General features: G+C 45.8%; 1 protein-coding gene across 2 annotated transcripts; it reads right to left on the reverse strand.

The window, feature by feature from the left end:
- Positions 1-342: 342 nt before the first annotated feature.
- Positions 343-18470, reverse strand: LOC309839616 (arylsulfatase L-like; the record flags this gene model as incomplete). 2 transcript variants are annotated; one of them, XM_082681454.1, is made up of 10 exons in its annotated part: positions 343-769; positions 5632-5753; positions 7943-8105; positions 8480-8614; positions 9716-9852; positions 11349-11772; positions 13370-13492; positions 16292-16413; positions 17705-17854; positions 18448-18470. In XM_082681454.1, 10 exons carry the CDS (start codon positions 18468-18470, stop codon positions 390-392), a joined length of 1779 nt encoding a protein of 592 aa, XP_082537580.1. In that variant the 3' UTR covers positions 343-389. The 2 variants fall into 2 exon arrangements, with proteins under 2 accessions (XP_082537580.1, XP_082537579.1); XM_082681453.1 differs by having other exon boundaries at positions 17705-17866.
- Between the last annotated feature and the right edge of the window lie 3579 nt (positions 18471-22049).

The raw sequence follows: 22049 nt of genomic DNA on the forward strand, positions 1-22049 counted from the left end.
CCACCCTTTTCCAGATTCTTTTCCCATAGAGGTTATTACAGTGTATTGAGTAGAGTTCCCAGTGCTCTACAGCACGTCTTTATGAGTTATCTATTTTATATATAGTCATGTGTATATGTTGATCCCAATCTCCCCATTTATCCCTCCACCCCCTTTGCCCGCTCGTAACAATATGATTGTTTTCTATGTCTGTGACTCTCTTTCTGTTTTGTACATAAGTTCGTTTGTACCAATTTAGTATTGTGTTCCTGAGCGGTGAGACGCTGAACCTGAATTCGGTCACACTTTGTCTTTAGAGTTGGTGAAAGGATTCAGCCCCACACAAGCAGACAGCTTGTCTTCAGGCCATTTTATTTTGACCCCAAAGGAGATCTCTAGGGAGCGGGGACCTAGTTTTCCCGGGCGGTCGGCTCTTGTGGGTCAGCTTCCCGATCGCACCAGCAGAGGGGGAACCGACCACAGCAGGGCTGGAGCCATGGCTTCCAGAGGTTGTCCGGCATGTCCAGCTGCAGTGGAACCGGGCTGAGCGTCCGGCGATGGTCCTCCACGGCCTTTGTGATTCTCTCCATCACCTGATGGAATGAGGACTCCGTGTCTGGCGTGAGGGCGTGAGCTTCGGAAGGGTCTCTCGAGAGGTCAAACAGCAACGGTGGGTCATGATGGGCTACTTTGTCCCCAAAGCATGGGCAGACCCCTCTCCCGTAGCAGGCACCGGCTCCGTCTGGGTGGAACACTGGGGTCACGTAGTGGACTTTCCACACTGCCCCTCCTGGAGGAAGGGCAAGAATTGGGGAGGGTTGGCATGGAGACACAGGACACATTGCTGGAGAGCTGGGCGATTCACAAGTGCCAGGGGCTGGAAGCAGCCCAGGTGTCCATCAAGTGATGGATGGATACACAGCATGGGGGCCATCCACACAGTGGAATATCACACAGCCATGAAAAGGAGTGAAGCTCTGACACAGGCTGCCACGTGGATGGACCTTGAACACACGTTGCTCAGAGAAAGAAGCCAGACACAGAAGGACACACAGTGTGTGATCCATTTATAGGAATCGTCCAGAACAGGGAAATCCACAGACACAGAAAGTGGGTTCATGGTTACCAGGGGCTGGGGGAGGGGGATTGGGGAGTGAGTATTTAATGGGTTTGGAGTTTCATTTTGGAGGTGATGAAAATGTTATAGAGCTAGATGACGGTGAGGTTTGCACCCACTGTGAAGTGCTAAATGTCACTCAATTTTTACATTCGAAAAGGGTGAATTTTATGGTGACGTGAATATCATGGACTGAATGTTTGTGTGTCCTCCACCCCTGCAACCCCAGATTCATTGTGGAAGCCTTGAGCTCCAACGTGATGGGATTAAGAGATAGAGCCTTGGGAGGTGATTAGGGGTAGACGATGTTGTGAGGGTGGGGCCCCCGGGATGGGATTTGTGTCCTTATAAGAAGAGAAAGAGGCCAGAGCTCTCTCTCCCCAACATGAGGACACAAGGAGAAGGTGGCCGAATCTGACCCAGAAGAGAGTCCTCCCTAGAACCAGACCATGCTGGCATCTTGATCTCATACTTCCAGCCTCTAGAACTGTGAGAAATAAGTGTGCATTACTTTAAGCTCCCTGCTCTGTGGTCTTTTGTTATGGCAGCCGGAGCTAAGATGGTGAGGGAGAGCGCCACAGAGCTGTTTACAAAAAGGAATGAATTACTTGTCTTGACGGTGGTTTCCTAAGTGAATTCTCAGTGATGTTTTTCCTGAGCTTCTCTCTAGCTGTGAAGGTTCCACCAAGAAAAGGAGGGAAGGAAGGAAGGAAGGAAGGAAGGAGGGAGGGAAGGAAGGAAGGAAGGAAGGAAGGAAGGAAGGAAGGAGGGAGGGAAGGAAGGAAGGAAGGAGGGAAGGAAGGAAGGAGGGAAGGAAGGAAGGAAGGAGGGAAGGAAGGAAGGAGGGGAGGAAGGAGGGAAGGAAGGAAGGAGGGAAGGAAGGAAGGAGGGAAGGAAGGAAGGAGGGAAGGAGGGAAGGAAGGAAGGAGGGAAGGAGGGGAGGAAGGAGGGAAGGAAGGAGGGAAGGAGGGGAGGAAGGAGGGAAGGAAGGAAGGAGGGAAGGAGGGGAGGAAGGAGGGAAGGAAGGAAGGAGGGAAGGAGGGGAGGAAGGAGGGAAGGAAGGAAGGAGGGAAGGAAGGAAGGAGGAAGGAAAGAAGGGAGGGAGAGAGTAGCATGAATCTGTAAGACATCCTCCAGCGTCTGAGAAGACTTACTACTTAGAGGTCAGCTGGCACCAGACCTAGCTCAGCCTCAGGAAGCGATTTTGACCAAATGGAAGGAGAGACTGAGGCTGTCCTCACACCAGCACTGCCCCCCGCCGTGGGTCAGACCCAGGACTGCACAGCCTGAGCCCTGCGGCTTCCTGCTGCGTGGGGAAGGAGGCCCCCACTCTCCCTCTGGCATCCCCCCGGCATCCTCGCAGGGCAGCAAGTCTGGGGAAGCCACACGTGTAACCAGAGGGCAGTGAGCGGGACTCTGGTGGCCGTGCCTCTTCCAGGACCAGGCGGGAGGGCTCCCTTGGATCCTGGTGTAGGAGGACCAGGGAGGGAGACGGGGCAGGGCTGGGGCTGCTCCTGGGACCTGGACAGGAGAGTGAGAATGAGGCCAGGGGTCCCCATGCAGCCAGCAAGTGTGGGCAACCAAGACCTGTGGTCAGACGGGCATCCCGTTCCCTTCGTCCCCACAGCCACCAGATTTCCCTGCGCGAGCCCTGGTTCCCAGGCTGGCACCGCTGTGGTTTGGTGTTTTTATGGGAACACTGGCTTCTGTTCCCTTCAAAGCATTTATGGTGACCTGCTGTCTTTTTTGGTTTTTTTTTTAATATATATTTATTTACTTATTTGGCTGCGCTGGGTCTTAGCTATGGCACGTGGGGTCTAGTTCCCTGACCAGGGATGGAACTCCGGGCCCCCTGCGTTGGGAGCGCGGAGCCTTAACCAAAGGACCCCCAGGGAAGCCCTGCGACCTGTTGTCTTAACAAGTGTCAGTTTTCTCACCTGTGAACTGGGGACAGGAATTGTCACCTGCTGGGGTTTTCAGAGTAAAATGAGTTCATGGGCATCGGACGGACACTCATTCAATGTCTGTGATTGTTTTCATCGTTCAGCAGATGAGTACAGAGAGAAGACAGACAGAGTCGTAGGGAGGGGACTCGGGCCAGAGAGCGGTAAATAGACACCAGAAATGAGAAGATTGCCAAGAGTGCCGGATGCCTGGAAGAAAATACAAGCGGTCCAGGTGATGGAAGGCGGACGTGGAGGTGTGTGTGTGTGCAAGGTGCGGGCTGGGGTCATAGTGGATGCGGGATGTGAAGGTCAAGAACGGAGGACGGTCCGCCTCCTGAGCATGTTCTCGATGGCAGGGACGGGTCGTGCAAAGGCCCTGAGGCAGTAACTGCTGGTTCTAGAATCACAGGGCATGGTTCTGCTGCAGCTTGGTGACTGGGGGCTCCTAGGGTCCGAGCTCTTGCCCCAGAGAAGGGGAGGAGCTGGCTCATGTCACAGGGAGGAATCGGTATGGTGGGTGGTCCCGGAAAGGTTTTCATGGAGGGCTAAGTGGACAATGGGAGTGGGATGAAGAGTGGACCTGGGGAGGCCGGTGAGGGGGCCGTCGAAGAGACATGGCAAGTAGGAACAGGGGACTTCCCTGGCGGTCCAGTGGTTAGGGCTCCACGGTCCCAATTCAGGGGGCGTGGGTTCGATCCCTGGTTGGAGAACTAAGATCCCACATGGCGCGTGACACGGCCGAAAAACAAAAAGTTAAAAAAAAAAAAAGTAAGAACACACTCCCTATCTACCTTGAAAAAAAAATTGAGATATTTGCCCAATAACTGAGAGAGGAGAGGTTCGGTAATGGGGCAGCCACGGGGTAAAGAAAAACAGGATGAACGTTGATCCCAGGTATCGGTGCCACTCACAGCAGTGCTTGAAGGTTGGGCTATGGAACTGAAGGAAAGTTTAAAAAAACCCTTAAAAAGGGAAATCTATAATATGTGACTTTAAAAAATCAAAAGCGTAGCAATAGAAATCATCCCTAAGCATAAATGCTGGTAGACTGAACTGTGCAATTGAATGAAAGTTTTCTAAAAAATCGTAAAAGGGGAAATCTATAGTATGTAAGTTTAAAAAAGCAAAAATGTAGCAATAAAAATTATCCGTAAGCATAAATAGTTGTAGATTGTGCTAGGTAATTGAATGAAAGTTTTTGGTTTTTATTTTGCCACGCCCCATGGTATGCAGGATCTGAGTTCCCCAACTAGGGATTGAACCCGTCCCCCTCTGCAGTGGAAGCACGGAGTCTTAACCACTGGACTTCCAGGGAAGTCCCTGAATGAAAGCCTTTTTTTTTTTTAATCTTAAAAGAGGAAATCTATGTTATGAAATTCTTAAAAACCCAAAAATGTAGCAATAAAAATCATCCCAGATGATGATACTACTGGAAAGGATGGACAGGAAAAGGAGGGAGATTTTTAAAAAATCTATTGGTAACTTCCTCAAATAAGGGGGATTCCAAAAGGTATTCTTTTATTCTTGTTTCAGACAACTGGACATGTCCAGAGAATGGTTTTGAGGCATAAAGAAAAAAGAGTGAGTTGAATTGCAAGAGGGCTATAGGCCTTCCCAAACCCTGGAAGAAAACCAAGTCCTTAAGGCAAATCCACAAAAAAGGGAGAAAATGTCAGGGCAAAATGCAGAATAATAGAGAGGGAAACAGAAATGAAGAAAAGAGAAGAAACTCAAATAGCTGAAAGTCTGTTACCACAGACCAAGGCAGAGGCAGAACTCAAGCAGTTAGAAAATTTAAAAATATAGTTGTTTAGTAAATCCAAGAGCTGGATTTAAAAAGATTCATAGAAACAGAAAACCTCAAGCAACTCCAGTCAGACGATGATGGAGAATCCAGCTATAAATATGGAAGCAATTAAAATACAATGAAATGACTTGGTAAGGGAGCAAAGTGCTTGGTAAAACGAATAGCTTTTCAATAAGAAGTGCGGAGACATAACATGCCTCAGTTTGGGAACACTTGATATTGTAAAGATACCACTTTCCCCCCCAAAATCATTTATACGTTGAAGACAATGGATATTGATATTCCTGTGGGATTAAAAAAAATAGTTGCAAATGATTTTACAATTCTTTTGAAAGGACTGTTGGGCCACAACAGCCCAGAAAAGTTTGAGGTGCAAAAATTATTCACTAAACATGTTACTGCTTGTTTTACAAAGTTATCGTTAATCTAACAGGTATGAGATGGTGTCATGAAGTTAAGACACGTGGAAAGCAAATATAGATTAAGAGGACAGACTGGAAAGGTTAGAATCAGGTTGGAACACCTGTGTGTGTACAAGTGTGTGTGTGTGATGATAAAAGTTGCACCTCACCTCATGGGGCTGGGGGACGGGAAAGCCATAGACCAGAGAATTCCCTTCCGATCACCACGGGATGATCGACAGTGAAAGGACGTTGCCGGCATCAGAAGAAAAATACCGCCAAGAAGGAAATAAAGGAGCTCGCGTGGACATGCAAAAGCCACAAAGAAGCAGAAAATGCGAACGGAGGCCAAGACATGACTCCTTCAGGCAGGCTACTCACTGTTCCGTTGGTGCCACCGGGCTGCGTGCAGGAAGCTCTCGCAGTAATGCATCAGGAACTCGTGCTCCGAGTGCTGGGCTGTCCCCAGGAGCAAGGGCAGCAGGTCCCGGCCGTCAATCACCCTACAGGCAGGAGCACAGGGACTCAGGGCGGGGCTGCTGGAAGGTGGGCGTGGCCTTAACAAGCCCAGGGCCGCCCCGGGGCAGTCAGCACCCCAGCCGCCTGCACACAGCGCCTTCGGCTAAAAGATGTTGGAGGGTCCAGCTTGCTTGGCTGAAGTAATGGTCCCCCCAGCCTTATTCTGAAGCACAAATAGCTAAACCAAATGGAAACACCTGCTTGGTTCTGTATGGATTTGAGCTTTAAGTCGTTATAGAACATGCGGCATTCTTCAACAAGACCTGGAATCATTTCATAAGTATATATAATAAAAGAAATCTATATGCATATGTAGTGTATATATGCAATATACATCATTATATAAAAAATGTATACATTATATGCACAATGTATATCATTATATACAAATAGACATATACACTATATATGCAATATATAATACATACACAATATATGTATTATATATTCAATATATACACTATATATTATATATACTGTATATACAATATCTATACATATACACATACCACATACATATACCATAGATATGTGATATATATACCCACCATATATACATAAAATATATGCATACCGCATGGATACACCACACATATAGCACATATATATATACACCATGAATATACACAATATATATCATTTCATTTCCAAACGTGTATTCATATACACATACACACATACGTTTACATATGTGTGTGTATATATATAAATGTATATATAAGTAAAACCAAGCAACAATATATGGCTGAACTTCATCTTCTAGCAAAATACATTTGTGATATACATGATGGACAAATTTTTATTTTTAAAACAAATGAGATATTATAAATTAATGTTAAAAATTAGCAGCCAGTTAGGAGGAAAAAAAATCAACCAGAGACATGATATTCAATGTAAGAGAAGAGAAAAGAGGAGAATGTAATATTCAACATCTCTGCTGATAAAGCAGTGGAAATGATAACACACATATATGTATATGTGCATACACACATACTGTATGTGTCGTTTATATAATAAATAAATTACATGTATAAATTAAACTGATTTTAGTTCTATTATTTTAAAAACAGATGCTCTCACATACAGCCAGTAGCAATTCCTAGGGAACAATTTGACAAAATGTATCAAGAGTTTAGTAACTGGCCACACACTTTGACCCAGGAATTCAACTTCCAGGGGTTTTTACTAAGAAGGTAATTATGACAGGCAGTAAAATGACAAAGCCAGATTTTTTTTCAAAATGAACACGGCTGAAGTCCACCTGTAAGAGGTTAGTTGAAAGAATACTGTAAAGCCATTAAAATTTCTGTCCATGCATAAAGTATCTAAATATATATAGATATGTACATATATCTCTCTATATATACAGAATATTTTATACAAATATATAAAATATCTAAATATATATAGTACATAGGTATCATATAACTTAATTATGTATTCATCTCTACGTTGTCAAGTTTACGAAATAATTTTATTTTCTTTCTATTCCTCCCAAATTTTCTATAATTTTTAAAGGAAGAAAAACTGGAATCGGGCTTCCCTGGTGGTGCAGTGGTTAAGAATCCCCCTGCCAGTGCAGGGGCCACGGGTTCGAGCCCTGGTCCAGGAAGATCCCACATGCCGTGGAGCAACTAAGCCCACGAGCCACAACTACTGAGCCCGCGAGCCACAACTGCTGAGCCCACGTGCCTAGAGCCCGTGCTCCGCGACAAGAGAAGCCACCGCAATGAGAAGCCCGTGCACCGCAATGAAGAGTAGCCCCCGCCGGCCACAACTAGAGAAAGACGGCGTGCAGCAACGAAGACCCAACACAGCCAAAAATAAATAAATAAAATAATAAATAAATTAAAAAAATAAGAAAAACTGGGATCATGAAAAGTCCCTACCACACTACATCAAAAGGAATCTCTTGTGATGAATCGTTAGTAAATTCATTGATGCGTTTCAGTGACAATCGTCCTTATTATCAAATGGCTTCACTTAAGACTGAGAAGAGAAGGACATTTTGTGCATAAAATGAAGCAGACGTTGGATCCCAGCAGAGAATGATGAGCGTTCTTCCAGATACTGATCTCACGGATGTTTTATGCCAAACAAAAGTGACAGTGATGTTTGACATACATGTTGGCTCTACACAAAACGCAACTACCTTCTTTGGGCTGCTCTGTACCTGTCATGGGGCACCTGGCCACCCCCCAGCTGGACCACGGTGGGGAAGACATCCATCAGGCTGGTGGGCTCGTGGATCAGGCGGCCAGCGGGCAGCACCCCGGGCCACCGGAGTATCCCTGGGACCCGGATCCCACCTTCCCAGCCGCCCATGCCTTTGCCACCTGTGTTTAAACATGAACAGGAAAGAATGTGATTGAAAATCCAAAGTGGTCGCTTACCTGGGTGATTTAACCTTTCCATCTGTTTTAAATCTCTCTTTCTCTCCCTCCCTCTTTAATTACATGATGACATTTAGTTCCTCCCTGGCAGAGCATAGATTTTGTTTTATTTATTATTCTGGGTGTTGGTTTTCCACCACACAGGGGTCAGGACATGGATACCTTTGGGGACATTATTCTGTTGACCACAACGATCATTTGGGTTCCTTTGGTTTTTGTGACTTTGCTTTGTAAACTCCCATTCCAGAGAAAGCGTTGGGAATTATTGGGAAGAGATGAAGCCAGTACACATGGATCTGGGAATGTCTCACCCTTACCTTTATATATCCCATTCCAGCCACCATATTGATTGTTTCCAAACTGAGCCTCTAAGGATCCCCCATGATCCGACGTAAAATAAACGAGGGTACTGTTGGTCAAACCTTCCGTGTCCAAGGTATCAAGGATCTTCCCTGCAAAGAATAGATGCGTGTGTGCCAGTCAAAATAGAAGAAACTCTTACACCGGATTTTTGGAACGCTTCCTTTAAATGAGTCTTCAGTGTTAAAGCTTAATGGGAGTCAGCAGTAATATAATTGTGCTATTTTAAGCATCTTCGATCTAAGATTGACATATGTCTTTGTATGTGCCCAATCCTGTTTCCAGAAAGTTTCAGGAAAGCTACAAGTGTACATGCTGCATAGGACAACGTCGTGAACCCTTACAAATGAGGCAAAAGAAGATTACAGAGAAAAATAGGGAACAGGATGGTCTAGGAAGGACGGTGACAAAGGCATTTGTACGTGGATGAAGAATAGTTTTCAGTGGCAGTTCTAAGTTTCTTAGAGTCACATAAAAACTATCTGTACCCCCATGTTCATAGCAGCAGTATTTACAATAGCCGATACATGGAAGCAACCCGAGTGTCCATCGATGGATGAATGAATAAAGACAATGTGTTGTATACATTCAACGGACTATTATGCAGCCTTGAGAAAGGAGGAAATCCTGCCACTTGCAGCGACATGCATGGACCCTGAGGGCATTATGCTCGGTGCAGTATGTCAGACAGAGAAAGACAAATACCGTGTGATCTCACTTACATGTGGGATCCAAAAAGCCACACCTACAGAAAGAGAAAACAGATTGGTGGCTACTGCAGGTGAGGGTGAGGGGTGGGAAAAAATGGGGGAAGGTGGTTGGTTAAAAGTTACAGATTTAAAAAAACGAGTGTATTTCTTTGGTGTTTGGGTGTTGCTTTTTTATACAGTCTGACCAGGTCTGCATTTTTTTTTTTTTGCGGTACGCGGGCCTCTCGCTGTTGTGGCCTCTCCCGTTGCGGAGCACAGGCTCCGGACGCGCAGGCTCAGCGGCCATGGCTCACGGGCCCAGCCGCTCCGCGGCACGTGGGATCCTCCCAGACCGGGGCACGAACCCGCGTCCCCTGCATCGGCAGGCGGACTCTCAACCACTGCGCCACCAGGGAAGCCCTGGTCTTCTCATTCTTTACATCCTTCCCTCCTGCAGTTTCTGGACGAGGAACCATCACTTTCTCATCTGGAAAAGGTACCTACCCACCATCCAATCCATCTCTTCTGTGTTGTCCCCGTACAGCCCATGGGGACTCCTCCCTCGGAAGTTCTCGGTAGTGATGAGAGGGGTGTGGACATGTAGAAAGGACACGAAGAGGAGGAAAGGTCCTTGCTTGTTTCTGAAAGTAGATACGATGTGATGGGAGTTATTTTTTGGTCAACCTGAGATTGAGCTCCCACAGATGCTAAATACAAATTTCCATTGTCACGTCCTTACTCAGACACATGACTGTGCTGCTCTACCCACCAGCAGCAACTGCGTAGATCTGTTCCACGGCGCGATGTTCCTGTGTCTGAGAATCTTCAGTGTGATGACTTTCTTCCTTCTAAAGTCTTTGGAAAAGTCCACACGAATTTTTTTATTTTTTGGCCGTGCCACGGCATGTGGGATCTCAGCTTCCCGACCAGGTATCGAACCCGTGCCCCCTGCAGTGGAAGCGCAGAGTCCTAACCACTGGACCGCCAGGGAAGTCCCTCCACACTGATTTTAAAAGTCTTTTTCTTCCTGATTATCGTTTTCTAACTCTATGGACTTCGGATGACTGAAAGTAAAATAGAATACCAGGATGCCATCTGGTCTGACTTTCATTTTATTGTTATTTCGGTATATTTTTCGATTTCCAACTTAGCTGAAAGAATAAGTGATTTGCACATTCAGTTTTCTTTACAACTGCTCTTATGCAATGAAGTTTAGGGTGTGGAACAGTCATGAAAAAACCCACTTTCAAAATGATGTATATGGGGTTATTAATCTCAAGTTGATTCTCCCCAATCTAGACAATTCCTCACCTTCCCCTGTCTTCACCTGATCTTTATGGTCTAATCTACACCCTTAAAGGACAGAAGCAAAGGTGAAGCTCTTAGACTTAATAAGGACACATCAGGTTAGTTTGTTCTAATTTGAAAGCCAAGTATTCGCTTCACACCTGACCCAGATTTGGCAATTCCATCAAAAGCTCTCTAAGAATATTCCGGAACATGATCACCACCCAGGTAAGTTGGGGTTCCATGGAGTCACCCACTCTACTGGAACCCCTTTGGGGAGCACAAAGTGGCCTCCGTTTGGTGTAGCTTTTCATTGTGTCCCTCCTGGTCTGGCCTGGTAAGTCTCTTTGTCACTGTCACATTTACATCCAGGCTGAAGTTAGCCACAGGACTGCTTGGTCCTGATGGTAGAGCTTTAAAAATACTTAGAATTTATTGCAAAACCTACAGGTGATTCAGTTTCATATGTTCATTAAATACCACCCCTGTGGTAACCAGGGGTGCTCAAAGAATTGGACTGGCTCTTTTTTTTTTTTTTTTAGCCATGCCACGTGGCTTGCAGACCAGGGATAGAACCCGTGCCCCCTGCGGTGCGAGCTCAGAGTCCTAACCACTGGACCCCCAGGGAATTCCCTGGTCTGGCTCTAAAATAAGAAGGAACAGCAGCAAATTTCAACTGACTGGTCAGTTGTTTCAACGGATCCAGTTGAGTTTCAGGGAACATCATTTATGCCCCATTTTACCAAAAAAATGTCTTTCTGAGCTGGGACCGTTTCACCACGCCAGTACCCATTCCAGAAGAAGCAGATTCCGAATTCATTTTCATCCTGAAGCCACCTTTGATACTCACCTTTTGACAAAGGATGAGACCTCCTTGAGCATAAGAGCCGTCGTCCTTTGAAGGGACATGGGCTGCTCGGTGATGGCGTGATTTCGCATCAGAAAGCAGTCGGCGTGAACAATCAGGGCACCCATGAAATAGGAGGTCGTGAGGCACAGCAGGGCCACAATGGCTGAGCAGATGACCAGAGTCCAGGAGCCCGCTACCAGGCGAGTGAGTTTCCCAGCGGTGAGTGTAAAGGCGGCCAACGCCATGACATGCGAGCAGACGTTGAGTTTATGCTCCAAGCCTGCGCGCTTTTCAGACACTTCCCCGGGCTCACAGTCTCCCATCATGGAAAACGGCATTCCGTAGAAATGGTCAAAGCCATGGCTGAGCGGGTGGTGGCAGTAATCATCGGAGGATTCACAGTTGAGACCCAGATGCCATTTTCCTGAAAAGCAAGAAGTACGCACACGTGACAACGGTCCGACCATCCCTGGGGGCGTGGGTATGGTGTGCTTGCCAAGTTCTAGGCTCTCTGCTGGGTGGTGGGATGAGGTGGGGATGTAGAGGAGGTGGGGGTAGCGTTTGCTGTTGTTTGTACCACAGCCTGGCCAGGTCACTTCAAGGGAATGAGGACCTTGTGTAGCAGCATTTCCTGTGCTGCTGGAACAAAGTCCCATAACTTGGTGGCTTGAAACAACAGGAATTTATGCTCTCACAGTTCTGGAGGGCAAGTCCAAAATCAAGGCACGTGGGCAGGGCCACGCTCCCTCCAGAGGCTCCAGGGGAGGGTCCTTCCCGCCTCTTCCAGCTTCTGGGGGCTCCAGGCATCCCCAGGCTCGTGGCCACATCCCTCCCATCTCTGCCTCAATGGTCTCACTATCTCCTCTTTGTAGTCAGATATGTGTCTGTCTCCCTCTTGAAAGGACCCTTGTCCTTGTACATAAGGAAACCTGGATAATCCAGGATCATCTCCTCATGTCAAGATCCTTCACTGAATCACATCTGCAAAGACACTTTTTCCCTAGGTAAGGTTATATTTGCAGGTTCCAGCAGTTAGGACCTGCTATCTTTGGTGACCCTTATTCAGTCGCCTCCACCTGACTTTGCGACTGTCTACAGGAGAGCAATAATCAAGGCACACAGTGGTCACACGGCTCTAGAAAACTCCATCTGATGTGACCAGCGTGAGCAAAAGATTTCCTGACTTTAGAATTCTCCGTCCCTTTTGCTAATTCATTATAATCACAGTCAGGGTGGTGGTGGGTGACAGGTTTTGCAGACCCCACCTGTCGTGTTCAGTCAGTGGAAGGTGATTAGCTCCCCTGCTGTCACTGCTGGAGTGTTGATACGCTCTGTGTACCTTCTCAGCAGCCCAATGGTGTCCGTCACCCAGAAGACCTCATGTGATTTCCCGAGCGATATATCCACGAATCTATTGGATTCTATATTCAAAGAGCTAAAGAGTTAGCTTTGCTCTTTCTGATCGACAAAGGAGACTGTTAGCAAAACTTATTACTATAACATGATAATGATCATGACTTCTTGGGCCCCTTTCAAGAAACTGCCATCCCTAATTTTCATTCATTCTACACATGACGTACGTGGTTTGTTGACGTATAGAAAGATAAGCCTGCTCTTTACGGAAGCAGACAGGAAGGTTCTAAGCTGTGTGGTCACATTTCTAGACAGGAAATGGGGAAAAACAGCATGATGAAAATTTTTGGTAATTTGGTAAAATTAGAAAAGAAATGAGAAATCCCACTGTGTCCCAACTATTTCATTTCCAAACTTCTTACTTGACTATAACCTCCCTATAAAAGTAATGTGCTCCAGGGAGATCAGCTCAGTGCTTTGTGGTCACCTAGAGGGGTGGGATAGGGAGGGTGGGAGGGAGACACAAGAGGGAGAGGATATGGGGATATATGTATAGCTGATTCACTTTGTTATAGAGCAGAAACTAACACACCATTGTAAGGCAATTATACTCCAATAAAGATGTTAAAAAAAAAGTAATGTGCTTAATACTTAGAAAATGTCCATACCTATGAGTCCAGTGGCATAGCCTTTATCTTTCAATATTTTTGCAAAAGTTGTTTCATTCGGTGGAAGTCCTCCAGATACGCCCGTCCACTGAAGAACACGGTAACCATTACTGGACACCATACCTTTGATCAATCGTTTTCAAAGAAATGTTACAATCAGACATCGATTTGTATCATCATTATTATCACTTTAACTTAGAACATTCGGTGGAAGTCTCCATTATTCAAAATTCAGTTGAAAATTTACTTCCAACGTGGGTTGGCCTCATGGGTTTTATTTTTGTCAGCAAAGGAAATGATTCATTGATCGAAAATGTTAGCGAGAAGACTTACGGTCCCGATATGTCAAGGTTGTAAGCCGAAAGAGAATTAAATGAAAAGGAAAACAGAATTAAAAATGATTTTATGATTTCACCAAACTCTTGATAGAATCCAGTACTTCTCAAACTGGTCTGCACATTGGAATCATGGGAGGGGTTTCCAGAATATCCTGACACTTGGTTATCATATCACCCCAGAGACTGTGATATTAGTTGGTCTGGGGTGGAATTTGGAATGGTTAAAAGGTCCCCCCAAATGATTCTCATGTGCTGAAAAGGTAGGGAACCACGGACATAATTCATCCTGACCCTGATAGATCCAGGACCTCTACCCAATCATTTAAAAATGTAGGTTCAATATTTTTATAAAGCTCTGCAGTGTGCAGCTGAGAACCAACGATTTAGAAGATGCTCTTTGCCTCCTAGACCTTTTTGATGACTGCAGCTCAGTCTGATCAGAGAGGATCCACTTGGTTCAGAGAGCGAATGAAGTTCTCAGTGATCACGCTTTGGAAATTGGAGAATTCTGAGATTTTCCAAAACCTCAAGAACGCGTCTGGTTCAGTGAAGGCTAGTGAAAACCAAATAGTTCTAGGTCAGGACAAAGAAAGTTGGGGTGTTTCAGCTTATGTTGTCGAGGATTTATTCTTCCCTGAGCAGGTTGCAGAGAACTATATATAGGAGGGTCTCTGTGGGTCACTTTGATGGATCAACTTGACCAGGCTACGGTCCCCAGCCATGCAAACACTAGTCCATGGGTCTAGGTGTTGCTGTGACAGTCTTGTGTAGATTGGGTTAACATCTGCAATCAATCGACTTCAACTAAAGGAGGTGACCCCCGTGCAGGTGGGTGGCCTCATCCAGTCCGTTGGAGGTCTCCAGGACAAAAGCTGAGGTTTCCAGACACAGAAGGGATTCTGCTTCAAGACTGCAACACCAGATCCCACCTGCGTCTCCAGCCTGCTGTCCTGCCCTGAGGATTCTGGACTTGCCAACCACACAGTCACACTAGCCAGTTCCTTAAAATAAATCTCTTTACAGAGTAGGAGACAGAGATGGTAGATCCTAAATAAGTAGCTGATAGATTGATAGATGGTAGATGGATAGACAGATGATAGATGGATAGATAGATGATAGATGGATATATAGATAGATAGATGATGGATGGATGGATAGATGATAGATGAATAGATAAATGAGAGATAGAAAGATGATAGATAAATGATAGACAATAGATAGATGATAGATAGATGGATAGATAGATGATAGATAGAAGATAGATAGATAGATAGATAGATAGATGATAGATAGATGATAGATGATGATAGATAGATAGAAGATAGATAGATCTTGTTGGTTCTATTTCTCTGGAGAACTCCGGCTGATATAGGGTCTGAAGTCTGTCCCTACTCCCAGGAGTCAGCTTCAGGGTCAAAGGGCAGAAGGACATTATACAGACTTTCAAACTTTTAGTCTAGTTTCTACCCAAATCCCCAGGGAGATAGAAGATTGGGAGGAAAAAACCCTCCAAACCCCTCTGAAAAACAAACAAAAAAACCCCCCAAACCAAAAAACCAAAAAGCCCCAAACCCCCCAAAAACAAACAACAAAAGAAAACAAAAAAGCCAAAAAAACAAAGAAACAAAAGAAAACACACCAAAAACCTCTCAAAAAACAAAACTAAAACCAAAACCAAAACCCAAAACCAACCAAACAAAAACCCCAGAACTTTATAACAAAAGATCTGCATGACTTTTAATGCAAAAGAGTATGATTTTGGAGCCCCTGAGGTGGAAGCGGAGGAATATTTTGTCGACGTATTTCCCTCTTTAAAATCATTCCGAGGTCTCAGATCTTTTTCTTGGGGCCACAGAGAGCAAAAAAATTCCTTTTCTACGCGGCGGGCAGAGATTTGAAAACAATCTTCGGAGACCCCTATCTCTTCTTCTTCAGATTAAACATATTTGGTTACTTAAACTTTTGCACAACCAGAGTCATGATAATGCCTGTTAGGTCCCTTAATATCCCTCGGGGTAGATTATTATGTATGTTACACTAAGGGTTGAAAAGCTATGCCCCCTGGGGCAAACGTTGCCTACCACCTGATTGCATAACCCCTGCAGGTGGAGAATGGTTTTGTACATTTTATTTAATGGTTGGGGAAAAAATCAGAAGTAGTATGTTTCATAACATAGGAAACTATATGAGATTTAAATTTCAGTGTTCATAAATAAAGTTTTATCAGAACACAGCCATGCTCATTTATGTATGTAAGGTCGGTAGCTGCTCTCAAGCTACAACAGTAGAGTTGTGTAGCTGTATCACAGGCTACATGGCCCACAAAGATGAAAGTATTTAATATCTCGCCCTTTCGAGAAAGCGTTTGCCAACGCCTGCCTTATATGGTTATCCACATCACAGGAGACCATCAAATGCACCGGGCTCTACCAGTGTCACCTCATTATCTATAGCTCTTACGGACTCCAATCTGATGGGGGACTTAGAGCGTTCTCTTCCCACTGTACTGGAGAATCCGCACGTGATTAGTAAAAAAAGAGCATGTTCCTGCCCACTGCGTGGTTAGACGGAAGGAAGGACAAACCTGATCGGAGAGGGTATCTGCCTGTTAGGAAAGCGGCTCTGCTTGGCGTGCACACGGAAGCCGCGGCGATGTGCTGGGTGAGCATTACGCCATCCGCGGCAAGGCGGTCAACGTTCGGAGTCCTGCAGACGGAGACGTTAACTGCTTTATTCCTTAGCGCACAAACAAGAGGCTTTTCCCGTAAGCATAGTGACATCTTACTTAATAGAAAACTTTCCAGTCACCAATTAACACATGCATGCGTTCTTAGGAACGAACAAAAGACAACGGCTTTGCAGAGCTGGGGATGGACCCAGAGACTGTAATACAGAGTGAAGCAAGCCAGACGAGAAAAACGAATACCGTATCATATCTTTTCCATGTGGCGTCTAGAAAAATGGTACAGATGAACTTCTTTGCAAAGCGGAAATAGAGACACAGATGTTGAGAACGAACATATGGATATTGGGCAGGTGGGATGAATTAGGAGAATGGGATGGACATAGACACGCTACTATATATAAAATAGGTAACTAATGAGAACCTACTGTATATAGCACAGGGAACTCTACTCAGTGCTCTGCGGTGACCTACATGGGAAGGGAATCTAAAAGAGTGGCTGTTTGTATACGTCTAACTGATTCACTTTGTTATACTGCAGAAACTAACACAGCATTGTAAAGCAACTATAGTCCAATAACAATTAGTAATTTTAAAAAAGGCAGTGGAAAAACTTCAAATGTCTTCTGAAACATCGAAGAAGTATCCACTGCGTTATTATTGACCAAGTTTCCACAATATACGACTGGTACCGAGGCAGAGACGATAAGAGATCCAGAACTGAGAGTCCAGAGCGACTTCTCACTTAGGACACACAGTCTTCTTTTTCTCTTTACTTTTTATTTTATATTAGCGTGGAGTTGATGAGCCGTGTTGCGTTAGTTTCAGGGGTGCGGCACAGTGACTCAGCTATCCACAGACGTGTATCTATGCTGTTTCAGATTCTTTTCCCATTTAGGTCGTTACAGAGGATTGAGCAGAGCTCCCTGTGCTCTACAGAGGTCCTTGCTGGTCACGCATTGTAAGCACAGCTGTGCGGGCACGCTACTCCTAACTGGAAGATTTGACTCCACGCTACCAGCGCACTGTCGGTGGGACGTGAGGGTGGGACTCAGATGCAGCGTCAGGGTAGTGCCTGTGCTACCAGAGACTGTGCTGATGGAGATCATACTTAACAGTGAAGCGATTATTCACACACAGGATGCGTGTGAGCTGGCGTTAGTGCAGGTGTGGGAAGAAGGCGGGATTAAGGGCGTTCAGAGAAATGATGTGTGTGCAATTCTGTTATAGTTTGAATTGCACAGACCGAGGGTCAGATGCGATATCAGTGGCCTCTGCACCGGGGTGTCAGATGAGCAATTCTCTGGTCCTTGCCTTATGGTGTCGTTGCCATAGCAGCCGACATCTCCGATGCCGAGATCGTCTGCCATCAGGAGAAGGATATTCGGACGGGAACCAGATAGACTGCGGCAAGTTGAGGGCTTCAAATCCAGAAGCACACTGACTGTCAGAGCCAGCCAGCTCCTGAAAAACAAGCTACCCAACAAGGCTTCATGCTGCTTTCCACCTTATCGACACTACTTCTGTAAGTTGGAAGTTGGGTTCCCTCTTTTAGGGGACTTTGATATTATCATCCCATTTCAGAAGAGTTTGAATACACCTCTTAGGCATTTGAATTTTTTCTCTCTCTTTCTTGCTTTTTTTTTTAAAAGTTAAAAACAACTCATCCTTTCATGGATGCCACCCTGGGCACGCAAATAAACAGCAGGACAGTGGTGTTCCAATCCCCAGCAGCGTCATGAAATAAAGATGGAAATCTGAATCTGATGGAATTTGTGTCGTGGGCTTCCCGGAAAACCAGACACCGGCGCCATGGCAAGACTGGATGCACAGCTGCATCGGAAAGAGTGAGGTGGAATTCTTTCTGTAGCTGCCGGGGAGCGCCTCCCAGGAAAGGGTGCGTGGAACGTGTATATTAATCGTGAATTCTCAGGAGGGGAGGGATCAATTACTAATTTAGAAAGATCAGTTTACTATCAATGCATTCTGAGAAAGCGACATGAAGTCACACAGAGGCAGACCTAGAAGATGAACGAGTGCCCATCATCCTATCTTACCAAGAGTGTTCCAGATGTAACATGTCCTCTCTGTCCTTGTATTTCCTGGAAGAGATAAAGAGGTTGATATTAACACAGGCAGCAGAAAATGAACTAATGCAGGAAGTCAAACAGTAAGTCTGTAACGAGAAGGGAAACGTGGATTCTCTCTGATGCTATCAATAACATCTTAACTCCTAAAAACTCATCAAGGAATGAATGTTCTTCCCTACTCAGAAAGCTTTACGAATGCTGAACACTGTCTTTAGAACGGAGAGCATGGCCTTTGTTAGCTCTAGCTTAGGTCAGAGTGTGATCGGTTTTGAGGCACTCTGTCAGAACAGAAACGTATCTCCCTGCAGGTGAAAGTTCCCGAGGTGTTCTAGATCCAGGAGTGGCTGCCAGGAACCATGTTTGGTCCAGATGGATCTTAAATCCCATACATGGAGCAAGAAAGCAAAGCCGCGTTTCCGCTGAAGGTTCTGGAATTCTGGGGCCTCACCAAGGTCGTGGTTCACGGCTCTCACTTGCACAAGCTCTGGACAAAGTGGGTGTTCCGCTCCAGTGGAACGTGTTTCAGCTTGAGGAAGCTGTGAACGCCCTTGAGATAGGCCCTTGGGTGAAACGGAGCCAATGTGCAAATAACGTACCTGGGAGCAGAATGTAGGAGGTAGGCTGTGGGCAGAGCTGGAGTGGCTCCGTCCTGCTTGGAATTCTGCTCCAGCCTGACGAGCTGGAAAAACCAGCTGGTTTGGGGTGTCTGCCTTTGCGTTTGAGTCCTGATGTGACTTAAAAAAAAAAAAAAGAATGTGGGGAATTCCCTGGTGGTCCACTGGTTTGGACTCCACACTTTCACTGCCGGGGCCGGGGTTCAATCCCTGGTCGGGGAAGTAAGGTCCTGCAAGCCTCAAGGCGCGGCCAAAATAAAGAAGAATGTAGAACATGTGTTTATCAAGAGCCGATGGTACATATTTTGGGCTTTTCTGCCCAGATGGTCTTGTCGCTACTACTTCTCTCTGCTGTCATAGCATGGAAATGGCCACGGCCAACCCAGATGACTGGCCCTTGTTGTCCTCCAATTAAACTTGATTTCCAAAAACAGGAAGAGTTTGCCAAACAGACCAGAGATTCCTGATTCCCGATATAGAAGGCAGGAGTATAAAGGAAAATGCAAAATTAAGTGACAAAATATTGATATGAAATGATCTCCAATTCATATTTAAAAATTTTTTTGATTGTGGTAAACACACATAACAAAATTTCCCATCTTAACCATTTTTTGTGTGTGTGTGTGTGGTACGCGGGCCTCTCCCTGCTGTGGCCTCTCCCGTTGCGGAGCACAGGCTCCGGAGGCGCAGGCTCAGCGGCCATGGCTCACGGGCCCAGCCTCTCTGTGGCATGTGGGATCTTCCCGGACCGGGGCACGAACCCGTGTCCCCTGCATCGGCAGGCGGACTCTCAACCACTGCGTCACCAGGGAAGCCCTATCCAATATATTTTAAATGAAAAAAAAAAAAAAAGAGTCAAGAGAGTATGCTGCTGTCCCTACAAAACGATCATAGGAAAGGGGAAGAACACGTGTATTTACGTGTCTACAAAGCCGTCTGGTGACAACAGCTACTTTCTGCAGATAACTGGCAATCCTGTCCCTTGATGCGTGAGAATCAGACCTTGGGCTAACTTTCTAGCTCTGTTTCCCTGGAAACCCAATAAAGGTAGAATGTCAATGGGTGACTGGGCAACATTATGTGCAATAAAAATGCTGGTCCCTGGCAGCCTGTTTGTGGCCATGAGGAACCATGAAGACATGAGGGAAGCCCACTTGGGGCTTCTGGGGGTCAGTGGCCCTTGACCTGGCATGGCTTTTGCAGTGACCCAGAAGCTCTGCTCATGAGTTGTCTGAAGAGAAGTTGGCTCGCGTGGTGGGCGAGCTTCCGAGCTGGGGATGTCCAGCCTTTCAGAGTGACACCCTCTCCATCTAAACTGTCCCCTGGGAAGGTGCAGACTAGCTGCTGGCTGGCTGTGTGTGCAGAGGCGTGGATCGCTGTACGCAGGGCCTTCTCCAAGGAGAAATGCCCCAGTGTGCTTCCACCCTTCTCCTTCTGAGCTAGCCTGACATTTCCTGGTGCTTCATGTTCTCTGGACATTAGCCCTTGCCTGCAAGACAGAGGTGGCTCCTTCCAAGCTCACTTGCAGTTCAGGTGCTTTCTCACACCTCCCCAAGTTGCGTCCTCCTCAGCACAAGGACAGGGCAGTGCACCTGTGGTCAGCCGGATGACCACTGCATGCAACTGGGACAGGGCTTGGGCAGCGAGAAACCCCGCAGACAGGTTTCTCTGGATGGCTCTCTGTGGTCACTGCCTCTGTAGCGGGGAAGCTTTCAGTTGGGATCAAGGCTGAGGGCTCCTATCACTCCTGGTGAGACGTACCGTGACCCAGGCTGTTTATTTACTTCATTCCTTTCGAAGAAGGATCTTAGTGAGGTGTGAGCTACCTGGCTTGCTGCCTCTTTTTCGCTTCTGGTAGCTGGTGTACAGGTGGGTGACCTGTTGCAAGGTGATTGTGTCTGTTTGCACAGACACAGAGTTAGCTTTAGGGTTCTTTCTTGGTGTTATACATCCCATGGGTGGACAAGGTACAATGCCATGTACACCCCGCCCAGCCCATTAGAGTATCATACAGAGTAGTTTCACTGCCCTAAAAATCTTCTGTGCTTTGCCTGTTCATCCCTCTTCCCATCGTAACCCCTGGCAACCACTGATCCTTTTACTGCCTCCATAATTTTACCTTTTCCAGAATGTCATGGAGTTGGACTCATACAATACGTATGTTGTGGATGAAACTACTCCACTCTCTGATGGAAGGACAGAACACCAGGGACTTTGCTTACTAGACCTGTTTTAACATGTAGACAGTTTGGATGGCGTATCTCAAATTGAGCAGAGGGGGGAAGCTGGAAATGCTTTCGTTTCATACCATCGGCATTCGCCGTACCCTTTCGTTTGTTCCATTTTGCAATTTTTGGCTACAAATCTTTACCTCTCAGGAGGTCTGTATGAACATTTTAATTTATATGTATTTATATATGAAATAAATACATTTATGTATATGTATGTATAGATACATGTATATATAAAACACAATAATCATATAAAAATATGAAAATATAGAATATAGTATAAAGTAGATATGATTGTTTTCTTTACATCTATTTTAATCTTTTTTTTTTCCCCCCAGAAAAAGCATATTATGGGCTTCTTCTGACTTTTCTAGGGAACGTGACTGGTTCTACTTGTTCTACTGGTGGGTTAGAGTTGAGTGTATATACGCCGCTTGAGCACATGGTGGAAATGTCATACGAGGTTTAGTTTTATCAAATCTTTGGTTCACCTCTTCAGTGATAGGCTCTCTATACTTAGCTACACAGAAGGAGCGTATTCTTCTGTTCCAAGGAACACAGCATCTTATCCCTTAGAACACTGCATGCTTTTCTCCATGTTGGCTACCAGAGAAAACTTTCCATAAGAAAGAGACAAAGAAAGAGCAGAGGGTAGGGTGGTGGTTGCGGGGGTGGGGGTGGGGGGGGGTGGGGGTGGGGGGTGGGGGGTGGGGTGGGGGGTGGG

The sequence above is a fragment of the Grampus griseus genome, assembly GCF_964374135.1.
Source record: "Grampus griseus genome assembly, chromosome: X".
Lineage (NCBI taxonomy): Eukaryota > Metazoa > Chordata > Mammalia > Artiodactyla > Delphinidae > Grampus > Grampus griseus.